The sequence below is a fragment of the Cetorhinus maximus genome, chromosome 9 (genome assembly GCF_964194155.1).
Source record: "Cetorhinus maximus chromosome 9, sCetMax3.hap1.1, whole genome shotgun sequence".
Taxonomy (NCBI): Eukaryota; Metazoa; Chordata; class Chondrichthyes; order Lamniformes; family Cetorhinidae; genus Cetorhinus; species Cetorhinus maximus.
Window position 1 is genome coordinate 38,513,909 of NC_135887.1, and position 14,947 is coordinate 38,528,855.

The following is a 14,947-nucleotide window of genomic DNA, read 5'->3' on the forward strand; positions in this document are numbered from 1 at the left end:
AAGGGGGTGCGGCTTCTGCACTGATTCTTTTTGTTGCTCTCTGCATGAATTTCTGTGCTGAAGGAGTTCTTCTGCACCATGGCTCAGAAGTCTGACTTTTTTAAACATATCCAGGTAAGTAGGTAGTTTTCATTCTGATCAGCGTCAGACGAAGCGAGTCCGATGCTGATCGGAAGCTTTAGGCTGTTGGCTGGTTAAGTGAGTGGGCAACAAGATGACCGATGGAATGTGAGGTTATTCATTTTGATACTAAGAACAGAAAAGTAGAATATTTTTTCAAAGATGGGAAACTTGTAAGTATTAAAGTTCAGAGTGACTTGGGTGTACTCGTAAAAGGAACATAAAGTTAGCATGCAGGTATAGCAAGCAATTAGGAAGGCAAATGCTATGTTGGCCTTTATTGCATGGAGATTGGACTACAAGAATAAAGAAGTCTTGCCACATTTGTAAAGGACTTTGGTAAGACCACATCTGAAATACTGTGTGCTGTTTGGTCTCCATATTTAAGTAAGGATATAATTGTATTGGAAGCAGCAAAGGTTCACCTGATTGGTCCCTGGGATGATGTGGTGCTGAGAAAATTGGGTCTATGCTCTCTAGAGTTTTGAAGAATGAGAGGTGATCTCATTGACACATATAAGGTTTGGAAGGGCTTGACAGCGTAGACTCTGAGAGGTTGTTTCCCCTGGTGGAATCAAGATCACAGGGGCACAGTGCCAGGATAAAGGGGCCAATCATTTAAGACAGACATGAGGTGTGGAATCTTGTGCCTACCCCGCTGGCGAGTTTGGTGCCAGGTGAGCATTTAAATTGATAGGGAGGGTGGTGGATGGGGACCCTGATTAAGTCCTTGGCAGGAAGACTCATGGATAGCCTTCCCACATCACTGCCAATTGAGGCCCTTAAATGGGCCATTAATACCCACTTAAGGGTCTCATCTTGGCACTGCTGGTATTAATCCAGCAGCAGGTAGGGGGCTTGCCATGCAGGAAGCATGACAAGCAAACCCTGACATTTGTTTGCAGGTTCCCCATGAGGGAGTTCCTTGTTGAAAGGCACTCAGTGCCTGATCAAGGGTCCCAGAATCAGGACCGGGGGGCTTCTGTGGGTTACCCACTGTCCTGCTGTTGATCTTCCCTCCCCCTGCAACCCCCTTGCCACCATCACTTGCCTGTGCCTGGGCCCTTCCTGATCTGGATGCTTCAGGTGGGTGTTGTACCGGTAGCAACCACTGCCTTCCCAGTGGAGCTCCTGAGTACAGAAGAGCTGCTGGCCTCTGATTGGCTGGCAGCTCTTGGCAGGCGGGACCTCTTCCTCTGGGGTCCTTTATTCCAGGGAAAACACGCCAGTGGCAGGACTGTTAAGTGTCTAAGTGACATAAGATGCAGTGGGCCTTCCCATAAAAAGGTGAGATGGGGTTCTCGCTGGCTCTCCAGCTGAAGGGCGAGACCCCTGTCGCCTCCACAAGATTCTGCCTTTCGAGAAATTTCTTCTCTCAAAGGATTGTGAATTTTTGGAATTCTCTACTACAGAGCTTGTGGATGCTCCGTCACTGAATATATTTAAGGCTGTAATAGACAGCTTTTTGGTCTCTCAGGGAATCAAGGGATATGGGGAGCAAGTGGGAAAGTGGAGTTTAAGCTGAACATCAGCCATGATTGTATTGAATAGTCAAGTAGGCTCGGCAAGCTGGACTACTCCTGTTCCCTTATGTTCTTATGATCTTAGGGAATAACAATGACAGATTGAACTGCTTAAAATGGTGCCTGTATTGTTTGTGCATCCTGGTTTGATTACCAACTGCACTTTCCTCTTAGACTTCACCAGGTCTTGACTCTTCTTTTGCAATGCTTCAGAGGAGCAAAGAAGAGCACTATTAATTATCTTATGTCTGCAACACTTCCTGTCGATAAAATATTGCTTGTTCAGTTCCCTACAGTGTACTAAATCTATTGTCCTGACACCTTCCCACTTTGGGCAGCAAAAAGGGCCTGAACAGATTCACTAAATAGAACCTAGAACCATAGAACCACAGAAAGGTTACAGCACAGAAGGAGACCATTCGGCCTATCTTGTCCATGCCAGCCCGAGGACACCCAGGTGCCCTTTCTAATCCCACCTTCCTGCACCCGGACCATAGCCTTGCAGCATACAGCACTTTAGGTGCAGATCCAGGTACTTCTTAAAAGAGTTTAGAGTTTCTGCCTCTACCACCAACTTGGGCAGCGAATTCCAGACATCCACTATCCTCTGTGTAAAAAAGTTCTTCTTCATGTCCCCCCTACACCTCCTGCCACTTATCTTGAATCTATGTCCCCTGGTTCTAGAATTCTCCACCAAGGGAAACAATTTTATCCTGTCCACTCTATCTATTCCCCTCATAATTTTGTACACCTCAATCAAGTCACCTCTCAGCCTTCTTTGTTCTAAGGAAAATAACCCCAACCTATCCAATCTCTCCTCGTAGCTAGTCTTTTCTAACCCTGGCAACATTCTTGTAAATCTCCTCTGCACTCTCTCCAGAGCTATTACGTCCTTCCTGTAATGTGGTGACCAGAACTGCACACAATACTCCAGTTGTGGCCTCACCAGTGTTTTATACAATTCCAACATTATATCCTTACTTTTATATTCTATACCTCTGCCAATGAAGGAGAGCATTCCATATGCCTTCTTTAAGTGTCTACTTGAACTGCTGCCTTCAGGGACCTGTGTACTTGTACGCCAAGATCTCTCACTTCATCTACGCCTCTTAGTATATTCCCATTTATTGTGTAATCCCTGTAACTGTTTGACCTCCCTAAATGTATGACCTCACACTTCTCTATGTTAAAATTCATCTGCCACTTTACCGCCCACTCCACCAGCCCATCTATGTTGTTTTGGAGATTATGGCTATCCTCTACACTATACACTACTAGGCCAATCTTTGTGTCATCTGCAAATTTCCCAATCATGCCCCCCATGTTCACGTCCAAATTGTTAATAGATAACACAAACAGCAAAGGTCCCAACACCGAGCCCTGTGTTACACCACTTGAGACAACTTTCCATTCGCAAGGGCATCCATCGAACATTACCCTTTGTTTCCTGTTACAAAGCCAACCTTTTATCCAGTTTGTCACATTACCCTGAATCCCATGGGCTTTTACTTTCCTGACCAATCTGCCATGTGGGACCTTGTCAAATGCCTTGTTAAAATCTATGTACACAACATCCACTGCACTACCTTCATCAACCCTTCTTGTCACTTCCTCCAAGAATTCAATCAAATTTGTGAGGCAAGACCTTCCTTTAACAAATCCATGCTGACCATCCCTGACTAGTCCATGCCTTACCACATGACAGTTAATCCTATCTCTCAGGATTGATTCTACTAATTTGCTCACCGCCAATGTAAGACTAACTGGCCTGTAATTGTTTGGCATTTCCTTTGATCCCTTTTTAAACAATGGAACTACGTTTGCATTTCTCCAGTCCTCCGGTACCTCCCCTGTATCGAGTGAAGATTCATCCTCAGAGCATCTGCTATCTCCTCCCTGACTTCCTTCAGCAGCCTCGGAAACACTCCATCTGGCCCTGGTGACTTATCAAAGGATTTCAACCCTTCGAGTACTTTCTCTCTCTTTATGACTATCCCGTCCAATATCTTGCAGTCTTCCTCCTGGACTACTATATCTACATCTTCCCTTTCCTTTGCAAACATGGAGACAAAATATTCATTCAAAACCCTTCCCACAGCCTCTGCATCTACACACAAATTTCCATCTTCATCTCTGATAGGTCCCACTTTTTCCTTAACTAACCTTTTAGCATTAATGTATTGGTAAAACATCTTTGGGTTATCTTTAACTTTACTTGCTAATCTTTTTTCATGCCCTATCTTTGATTTCCTTATTTCCTTTTTTACTTCGTCCCTGCACTTCCTATATTCGTCTAGGCTATCTGCAGTGCTTAGTTCTTTGTGCCTATCGTATGCTTTCTTTTTCTGTTTGATCCCCTGTATTCCTTTAGACAACCAGGAAGGTCTAGATTTGGCAGTACCAGTCTTATTTTTGTAGGGACATGTCTACTTTGTGCAATTAGGATCTCGCTTTTTAGTGCTTCCCACTGGTTTTCCACTGTTTTAGTGCTGTCCAGTCCACCTCAGCCAAGTCCCTTCTCATTTCTGCAAAATTTGCCTTCCCCCAGTTCAAAACTTTTATTCCTGCCTTATCTCTGTCCTTTTCCATGGTAATGCTAAATCTAACTGAATTGTGATCACTGTCCCCGATATGGTCGCCAACTGTCACTTCACCCACTTGCCCTTCTTCGTTCCCCAAGACTAGGTCTAGAATTGCATCTCCTCTCGTTGGCTTTGTCACCAATTGGTTGAAAAAATTTTCCTGGACACACTGCATTAATTTTTTCCCCTCAGTGCCCCTTATATTGTTTGAATCCCAGTTGATATTAGGATAGTTGAAGTCTCCTACTATTATTGCCTTCTTGTTCTTACAAGCAGAAATTTGCCTACATATTTGTTCTTCTATCTCCCTTTCACTATTTGGGGGTCTGTAGTATACTCCCTGTAGTGTGACTGCCCCTTTTTTATTTCTAAGCTCAATCCATAAAGCCTCGTTTGTTGACCCATTTAGTATATCATCCGTTCTCACAACTGGAATTGATTCTTTAACCATTAGCGCTACCCCCCCTTCCTTTTTTATCTCCTACTCTATCGTGTCTGAAGACTCTGTAACCAGGGATAGTAAGCTGCCAGTTTTGTCTCACCTTTAGCCAGGTCTCTGTTATAGCAATGACATCCTGCTGCCATGTCATCTAACTTGTTTGTAATACTCCTTGCATTGAAGTATAAACAGCTTAACCCCGCCAATTTCCCTTGCTGGACACTTTGTAAACTTTGCTTCCCCTGTAACTCCATGTCTATCACAACGTCCCTAGCTAATGTTCTACCTCCATTTTTCTGATCTGAATCTGACCTATCTGATCCTACTCCTGGGATCCCATCCCCCTGCCACATTGGTTTAAATACTCCCCAACAGAACTAGCAAAAGCCCCCGCAAGGACACTGGTCCCAGCTCTGCCTGGGTGCAGCCCGTCCGGTTTGTACAGGTCCTACCTTCCCCAGAACCGGTCTCAGTGCCTAAAGAATCTGAATCCCTCCCAGCTACACCATCTCTCCAGCCATGTGTTCATTTGGTCTATCCTCTTATTCCTGCTCTCGCTAGCATGTGGAACTGGGAGTAATCCTGAGATTACTACATTTGAGGTCCTGCATTTTAATTTATCTCCTAACTTCCTGTACTGAGCTTGCAGGTCCTCATCCCTTAGTTTACCTATGTCGTTAGTACCAATGAGTACCACGACCACTGGCTGCTTACCTTCCCTCCCCAGAATGTCCTGCAGCCTCTCCGTGACATCCTGGACCCTGGCACCAGGGAGGCAACATACCATCCTTGATTCATGTTTGCGGCTACAGAAACGTCTGTCTGTGCCCCTAACTATTGAATCCCCTATCACTATAGCCCTGCCACTTGTTTTCCTCCCGCCCCTCTGAGCAGCAGAGCCACCCACAGTGCCGTGAACTTAGCTGTTGCTGCTTTCCCCTGAGAGGCCATCCGCCCAACAGTATCCAAAGCGGTATATCTGTTAGAGAGGGGGATGACCACAGGGAACTCCTGCACTACCTTCCTGAGCCTTTTACTGTTCCTAATGGTCACCCATTCCCTTTCTGCCTGTGTAATCTTCACCTGCGGTGTGACCACCTTGCTAAACGTGCTATCCACGACTTGCTCAGCATCGTGGATGCTCCACAATGAGTCTTGCCATATAAAGCACCAAAAGAATCCTTCCCCCTGCTCACTGACTGGTAAATGTTTATTCTTCAGCTTCCCCCTCACCCCACCATGCATTAATAGGAGCCCTCACCTCTATTTCCTCATCCCGCTCTCCTCATATCCCATTCTCCCTCCCCTACCCTACCCTCTTCACCTTCACCCTAACCTCATCTCCCGTTCCATCTGCCTCCTTCCCTGATGCAGCATGACACATCCAACTATTTTCCCTTCCTTGTTCTAATGAAGTGCCTCATTTCTGTTTATTGTCTTATAGCCTATGCTGCTGACCTCAGAAGTATATTATTCTGATAAAGAATCCTATAACAAAATGACAGGCATGTTCATTAGCTACAGCACTTCAACCTATTCACTTCATAAAAAAATATCAGCGATTTTCAACGTCAAATTCAAGTGCGAATGTGTGCAAAAAATAGACATTTCTATGATAGCAGAGGTCAGTGTCAGTTATTCTCTGCCACTGGATTAACCATAATATTTCAGGAAAGATGTCAGACCAAGGCCTCATCAGTCCTCTTAGGTGGGTTAAAAGATCAAATCAACCTTTCCACCTGATGTTTTAAGCACCACCTGCGCTGCAAGTAGCAGAGTCTGGAGATCATACATTGGACTCATCAGCTATCTCAGAAACCAAGTAGAAGCAAGTCATTCTTGATCCTGAGGGACTGCCTAATAAGGAGTAGAAGATTGTTGTGCTGGAGGTGGGTAATGGAATCTTTATCTTGTAACTGGTATCAGCTGGAGGAATCAAGTGTCAGAAAGGCATAGTATGACAGGAAAAAAAGATCTGAAGGGCCGGGTTCTTTTAAACATTCAGTTGTAAATAAGTAAGCGTATCTAACAAAACAGAAGCAGTGATAATTTGCCACAACTAATTAATGATTTTATTGATATTGGCAAAACAGTGCAACTGAACAGTCAAACAAAACATGGCTGATAAACAAACATAACTACTGTCCACCAACTAAAATGATGCAGATGGAAAAAGAATTTTATTGCAAATAGCTCTGTATTCACATCAGTGATCTACTGTTCAAAGTAACTGTCTAATCCCATTTTATACCCTACAGGAAAGTCAGTACAAGTTTTAGCTAGGAAAAGTATGACATTATGTTATATTGTGAAACTGTGCCCTGACAAGATTTGGAGAATTCCATAAATTAGTAGATCCGTAACTTCATAAATATGTTAATGTTTAACAAGAATCAAATCCCTCTCCCCATCACTTGAATGGAAGCATTAATCAATTTAAAGGAAATACTTAATCACTGTTACAATAGTAGAATGAGAAAAGTGCATTAATCATTTATATTATATCATTTACAGACATTTCTGAGCTAATACTTCATAAACTACAGAATTTTCACTCAGTAAACGCACCTGATAATAGCTGTAGTTAGGATAAGAAGAAGTGTTTGTGTTAGGACAACCTGTCATTGGATCCAGATGGGAGTTAGGAGGGCAGCATTGCAAGACAGCTAGAAAAACAAAACCCTGTTCAGTAAAATGCTGTAAAAATGTAATGTGACAGCTCTCATAAAGGTTTATTATTATCAGGTGAAACTTAAAAGATTTAGATTATTTTTACAGCTTATAGCAAAAAAAGTGTGGGTTTGCAAGGAAATTGGCAAACAATTTAAAAGACACTGAGAAAAACATTGCATCAACATGCTAATATTCACATGTACAGATAGGGAATTTCTCAAATTGAATACATCCAGAATATGAGTAAACCAGATCAGAACGTCAGGAAAATACCTGAAGAATTTGTCTGTGACAGCAAAGAATTAGAAATTGGCATCCTGTTGGGAGAGGTCACCAATGAGTTATAACATATATGATTATACACAGCAACCCTGTCACTATAAAAGAAGAATGCACTATATGGTGCTATACATCATAGGAACAAAGGAGCAGCAGACCATTGGGCCCAATGAGCCTGCTCTTCCATTCAGTTAGATCATGGCTGATCATCTACCTCAATGCCATTTTCCCATGCTATCCCCATATCCCTTCATGTCATTATTTCGGCCTTGAACAAGCTCAATGATTGAGCTTCCACAGCCGTCTGGGGTAGAGAATTCCAAAGATTCAGCACCTTCTGATTGAAAGAGTTCCTCCTCATCTCATTCTTAAATGGCCTGCCCCTTTGTCTGAGACTGTCTTCTCTGGTTCTAGACTCAACAGCCAGGGGAAATAGCCTATCTACAACTACCCTGTCATGCCGTGTAAGAATTTTGCTGAAAATGTTTTCTTTCATTCATTCTTAGGATGTGGGTGCCGATCCAAATTTGCTCTTGAGAGCTGGTGGTGTGCTGCCTTCTTAAACTGATGCAGTCTATATGCTGAAGATATTGATGCAGTACTGTTATATAGGGGGCTCCAGAATTTTGACCCAGTGACACTGAAGGAATCGAGTTAGGATGGTGTATGACTTGAAGGGAAACTTGGAGTTGGTGGCGTTCACACGCGCCTGCTGTTCGTGTCCTTCTAAGTTAGCTTGTGAATTTGGGAGCTGGTGTTGAAGAAGCCTTGGGGAGTTGCTGTATTGCATCTTGTAGGTGGTACATTCTACAGACACAGTGGTGGTGAAGGAAATGAACATTTAAGGTGGTGTATGGGATGACAATTAAATGGGTTGCTTTGTCTTGGACGGTGTTGAGCTTTTTGAATGTTGTTAGAGATGTAATTCCTCAAGGCAAGTGGTGTTATATTCCATCAAACCTCTAACCTGTGCCTTGTAGATGGTAGAAAGAAAGTGGGGAGTCAGGTGAGTCACTCATCACAGAATGCCCAGCCTCTGATCTGTTCTTCTAGCTACAGTATTTAAGTGGCTGATCTAGTTATGTTCTGGTCAATGTGACCCCACCAGAATATTGATAGTAAGAGAATTTGATGATGGTGATGCCATTGAATGTCAAGGAAAGGTGGCTTGATTCTCCCTCATTTGAGATAGTCATTGCCTGGCACTCCTGTAGCACAAACATTAATTACCACTTATGAACCGCAGAGTACTTGTGGAGACGAAGTCCCGTGTTCACATTGAGGATACTCTCGATCATATGGCCTGGCACTACCACCATGCTAAATGGGATAGATTTCGAACAGATATAGCAACTCAAGACTGGGCAACAATGAGGCACTGTGGGCCGTAAGAAGCAGCAGAATTGTACTCAACCACAATCTGTAACCTCATGGCCTGGCATATCCCCCACTCTACCATTACCACCAAACCAGGTAGATCAACCCTGGTTCAATGAAGAGTGCAGGAGGGCATGCCAGGAGCAGCACTAGTCATGCCTAAAAATGAGGTGTCAACCTGGTAAAGTTACAACACAGGACTATTGTGTGCCTTTCATGACGCTATTAATGTATATAATATTATTGGAAAATATTTTTCTTTTAAAATAGAGGTTTAGTCTGTGGGAGTGTCTCAATTGGATTAAAGCCAGCTAGTCTGGGTGCTTTGATGTGTACTAGTTTTGTACTATTTGGCTATGGGCCAAGTGCGGGTAAATGGGATTAGGTAGGTAGGTCAGGTGTTTCTCACATGTCAGTGCAGACTCGATGGGCCGAAGGGTCTCTTCTGCACTCTGTGATTCTGATTCTGTGTGATTCTGTGATATGTAAGAGAGATGGTGTATTTACATTTTTTTGAATAGAGCATTCAAGAAGGGGGGGTGAAAACTACCACCTAGCTAGCAGATACCACGCAATATGTTTATGTTACTAGTAAAATTGGTACTATGAAAGGGGTTTTATTGTTAAAAGATGGAGTTCAAAGAGGCTAGTGTTAAAATAAGAATTTACATTCAATGGGCTGTGCTAGGTATAACTTCAGCAATTTTGCGTGTGTAGAGCAGAGACAATGTGACATCAAAAGCAGCTGTTAGCCTCCAACTGTCTCCACAGTGAGAAGAACCTCATTTTGAATTCATAAGGTGAAAATGCTTTGTCTGGTGTCTGGTTAAGTCTGCTGTTGCCTTAATGGAGATTAGTTTGGTAATTTGTAGCCATGTGTATATATTTTAACTTGTGTAAATTAATAAAATGTTTCATTTAGCTTAATATAAAACTTCTCAAGAACTGGTGGTATGATTCCTGACTTTAGAGTTGCATCTCAAACATAACATTTAAAATTATAAGTTATGACCATTGTTTAAAGTTTCCCTCTGGGTTTTTTTTTTAAATAACTCAGCTTTACCAAACTACTGCCTCATAACAATTGGGGGCTCTTGCCGGGATTAAATTATATTTCTAATTCCTTGATTGGTAGGGAATTGGTGAATCTTAATCTTACGGGTACGAGAGGCATTTTGAATTTAAGAGTTGGTGAGGTATTTTGGTAGTGGTGAGACTGCAAGATGGCTTTGGCAATTGCTAAGACTTGTCTGGGAGTAGATGAGATAACTCTGATTGGGTTGGAGAAAATAACCAAAAATAAGTTAACAGAGTTGACGGATAAATTAAAATTGGGGAAATCAGTTATAGTTAAAAATATAGCATAGCATCTACATTTGGAAGTGAAACCTGACACTAGTGAGTCACAGCTGGAGGTAGTGAGATTTCAGTCGCAAATGAAGAAGCTTGAATTAGAAGCAACGGAATTAGAAATTGTGAAGTTGGAGAAGGAGGAAAGAGAAAGAGAGAGAATTCCAATTGAAAATATTGGCAGTTAAAAACGAGATGCCAGTAGATGAGGAAGGATTTATCTCTAGAATAGAACCCAGTGAGGATATGTTTAAATTTGTACAAGCTCTTCCAAAGTTTGAGGAAAAAGATATTGAAGCATTCTTTATTTCATTTGAGAAGCTGGCTAAACAGATGAAATGGGCACAGGAAAACTGGACATTATTATTACAGTCTAAGTTGTTAGGTAGAGTGCTTAAGGTATATGCTTTGCTTTCAGAAGAAATATCGGTGAGTTATGATGTGGTGAAGAAAGCTATTTTGAGTGCATATGAATTGGTTCCTGAAGCATACAGGCAGAAATTTAGGGATATGAGAAAACAGCCAGGGCAAACTTATATTGAGTTTGAAAGAGTAAAACAAAGTAATTTTGACCGGTGGATACAGGCGTTAAAAATAGAGACAACCTATGCAGCTTTTGGGGAAGTAATTCTTTTGGAAGAATTTAAAGATTCAATCACTTTGGTAGTGAGAACTCATGTGGAAGAACAGGGGGTTGATTCTGTAAGACAAGCAGCAAAGATAGCTAATGATTATGAGTTAGTTTATAGAGCTAAACCTTTTTTCCGTCATCCTTTCAAATTGGATAAAAAGTGGGAAGGTGAAAGGAAGGTAGGTAGTCAGGGAAGAGAAGGAGTAGCTGGAAGTTCCCAGAAAGTTTTTTCTCAGAACAAAAAGGAAGGTGCTGAAGGTAGAAGTGAAATTTGAAAATTGAGGCGTTTTCATTGTAAGAAAGTGGGGCACACAAAGTCAGTGTGTTGGAGATTGCAGAAAAAATCTGTAGGAATTGTTGGGGCACAAAAAGTTCTGGAAGTAAAAGTACTATGGGTTTTGAGGTACAGGCACAGGATAAACCAGTGGTTTGTGTAGAGGTGAAACAGGGAGAATCAGTGACAGGTAAAGAAGTGGGAATGTGTTCACAGTTTACTCAAGAGAATTCTGAGGAGCAGGTTGCAGAAATGATTAAAGATTTTGTATGTGAAGGGAAAATCTTTCCATGGGTACAGGGTTGGGTAGGTAAAGATGTTAAAATTTTAAGAGACAGAGGCTAGTCAATCCTTAATGTTGTGGGATAATGATATTTGTTGTTCGGAAGGAGTGTTGCAAGAGAAGATAATAATAAGCGGGGTTCATGGAGATGCTAAATCTATCCAATTGTAGAAGGCAAATTTAAAGAGCAAATGGAAAGCAGGTGAAGTTATAGTTGGAGTGATGGAAAAATTGCCCATTGCAGGAGTATAATTCATTCTGGGTAATGACATAGCTGGATTGCAAAAGCGGGTGATGCCTATGGTAGTGGAGCAGCCTGTAGAAGTGTTTTCAACAGAGGTGTTACAGAAGGAACATCCTGGATTGTTTCCCAATTGTGTTATAATGAGGTCAAAGGCCCATAGGGAAGAACAAGATAAACAAGATAAGCAGGCAGTTCAAAGGCAAGAAGAAGGTGTCGAAATCCAAATAGCTGGCACTGTATTTGATAACATTGTTCAGGAGGAAGAAATGCAGGACAGTTCAGTTGAAATGTTTAACTCAAAGAGGTTAGTGGAGTTACAGAAAACTGATTTGCAATTAAAACAGTTATATCAGGAAGCTTATTCAGAAACCAAAGCAAAATGTATTCCAGTATGTTATTATCTTCGGGAAGGTATTCTGATGAGAAAATGGAGGTCGGATCATGTCTCAGCAACTGAAAGCTGGAGGGAGGTGCATCAGATTGTTATCCTATTAGAGTTTAGAAATGAGATTCTGAAGATTGCTCGTGAAATTCCAATGAGGGGACATTTAGGAATTAGGAGAACACAGGAAAAGATAGAGGTATATTTTTTGGCCAGGATTGCTTAGGGATGTAGTCAAATTCTGTAGAACCTGCTATACATGTCAACTAACAGGAAAACCACAAGCAGTGATTAAGCCGGGGCCTTTAATCCAAATACCAGCATTAGAAGAACCTTTTACCAGGGTCATGATTGATTGTGTAGGACCCCTCCCTAAGACAAAAAATGGAAATCAGTATTTATTGACAATGATGGATGTGTCTACCAGGTGTCCTGTAGCAAACCTTTAAGAAATATTATAACTAAGAAGATTGTGGAGGAGTTAATTAAATCTTTTACAAGATATGGTTTACCTAAAGAAGTGCAATCAGATCAGGGGTCAAATTTCATGTCACAACTGTTTAAGGAAGTAATGAACAGTTTGGGGGTAAAACAGTTTAAGTCAACAGCTTATCATCCGGAGTCACAAGGGGCTTTGGGAAAATGGCATGAAACTTTAAAAACTATGATAAGGGCATACTGTCATGATTATGCACAGGATTGGGATACAGGAATTCCAATTTTGTTATTTGCTATTAGAGACACTCCTAATGCATTGACTGGTTTTAGCCTTTTTGAACTAGTTTATGGTCACAAGATAAGGGGACCACTGAAATTGCTTCATGAGAAATTGGTGGGTCAAAATTCAGAAACTACTCTCCTGGATTACGTATCAAATTTTAGGGAAAGATGGAACAGACCGTATGAGCTGGCTAGGGAACATTTAAAGATATCACAGCAAGTGATGAAAGTGAAATCAGATAAGAAGGCTAAAATTCATAGTTTGGTTTCTGGAGAGAAAATACTAGTTTTGTTACCAATATTAGGTGATTCATTAAATGCAAGATTTAGTGGGCCTTACAGGATTGAAAAGAAATTGAGTGAAGTAAATTACTTAATAAATACTCCAGATAGAAGAAAGTAGCAGAGGGAGTGACATGTAAATATGTGTAAGAAGTACTTTGACAGGGAAGAGGAACAAAATTAGGTATTAGTGATGGTGGTTGACGAGAAAGAGGTAGAAGTGCAGGACTCTGAAATTGATTTTCCTCTAATCAAATTGGATAATGAGGGGGTGCTTGAAAATTTAAATGAAATACTGAGTTACCTTCCAAGCAAGTGTCAAAGTGATTTGGAAAAGCTATTGCAGTCACACAAACCTATTTGTGGAAATAAGTTGAGAAAGACACATTTAGCTTTACATGATGTACGTATAGAAATATCATCTTCAATTAGGCAACAGCCTTATAGATTAAATCTAGCAAAGTTATCACAAGTATAAAAAGGAATTGATTTCATGCTTCAGAATGATATCATTGAGTCTAGTTGCAGTAACTGGAGTTCGCCTATTGTGCTGGTACTGAAACCAGATGGAACACAAAGGCTGTGTGTGGACTATCGAAAGGCGAATGCAGTGACAAAAGCGGATTCATATCCCATCCTGCGGTTGGAGGATTGCATTAAGAGAGGGACAATCGAAATTTATCACAAAGTTTGCCTTGTTAAAAGGATATTGGCAGGTACCGTTGTCGGAAAGAGCAAAGGAGACATCAGCTTTTGTAACGCCAAGTGGACGATATCAGTTTAAAGTCATGCCATTTGGTATGAAGAATGCACCTCTGACATTTCAAAGACTGACAAACAAAGTAATTGCAGGTCTCACCAATTGTGCAATTTATATTGATGATCTAATTCTTTTCAGTCAGACGTGGGAGGAGCATTTATAGCATCTGGAAGAATTATTTACTCGACTACAAGAAACTAATTTGGTGATGAACTTGGCTAAAAGTAAATTTGCAAAAGCGCAAGTTATGTATCTAGGCCATACCATTGTTCATGGTAAGGTGGCTCCGAGAGATGAGAAAGTCAAGGCTATCATGGATTTCCCAGTGCCTACAACAAAACAAGAAGTTTTGAGATTTCTGGGCATGAGTGGGTTTTACTGGAAATTTGTACCAAATTTTAGCCAAGTGGTTGCTCCACTGACTGAACTATTAAAAAAGAACAAGAAGTTTCAATGGACACTGGAGTGTCAGAAGTCATTCGATAGTTTGAAAACTATTAACTACGACACCAGGGTTGGCAGTACCCAATTATGCCAAGCAATTCAAGTTTGTCGTTGATTCAAGTGATAGAGGCATTGGGGCTGTACTGTTACAAGAAGATGACACTGGAATTGAAAAACCGATAGGCTATTTTTCACGGAAGTTGAATGTACAACAGAGAAGACACTTAATGATCGACAAAGAGACTTTGGGCAGGATTTTGCCGTTGGCGAGCAGGGGGCGGGGCCCGCTTGCCGATGTGTAAAATGACGCGGGATGATGTTGGGCGCATGACCCGATGTCATCCTGCCCCATTTAAATTTTCAGGAAGGCGGGGGTGCAGCAAAATCAGCTGCAGGCCTGCCGACCTGTCAATGGCCAATTGAGGCCATTGACAGGATCAGTTAAACAATTAAAGGACCTGCCCATCCAACCTTAAGGTTGGCGGGCAGGCCAGGAGCCCCGGCGGCAAATAGAAAAAACATGAAACCTCATCCACCGGCGGGATGAGGTTTCATGCAGGGTTTTAAAAAGTTTAATAAAGTTA

General features: G+C 41.6%; 1 protein-coding gene across 1 annotated transcript in view; it reads right to left on the reverse strand.

The window, feature by feature from the left end:
• Positions 1-14,947, reverse strand: part of hsf5 (heat shock transcription factor family member 5) — a 168,065-nt gene that overhangs the window by 78,977 nt on the left and 74,141 nt on the right. The window contains exon 3 of the mRNA XM_078547925.1: positions 7,233-7,330. Coding sequence (XP_078404051.1) covers positions 7,233-7,330 — 98 coding nt within the window. The remainder of the gene's footprint in view (positions 1-7,232; positions 7,331-14,947) is intronic.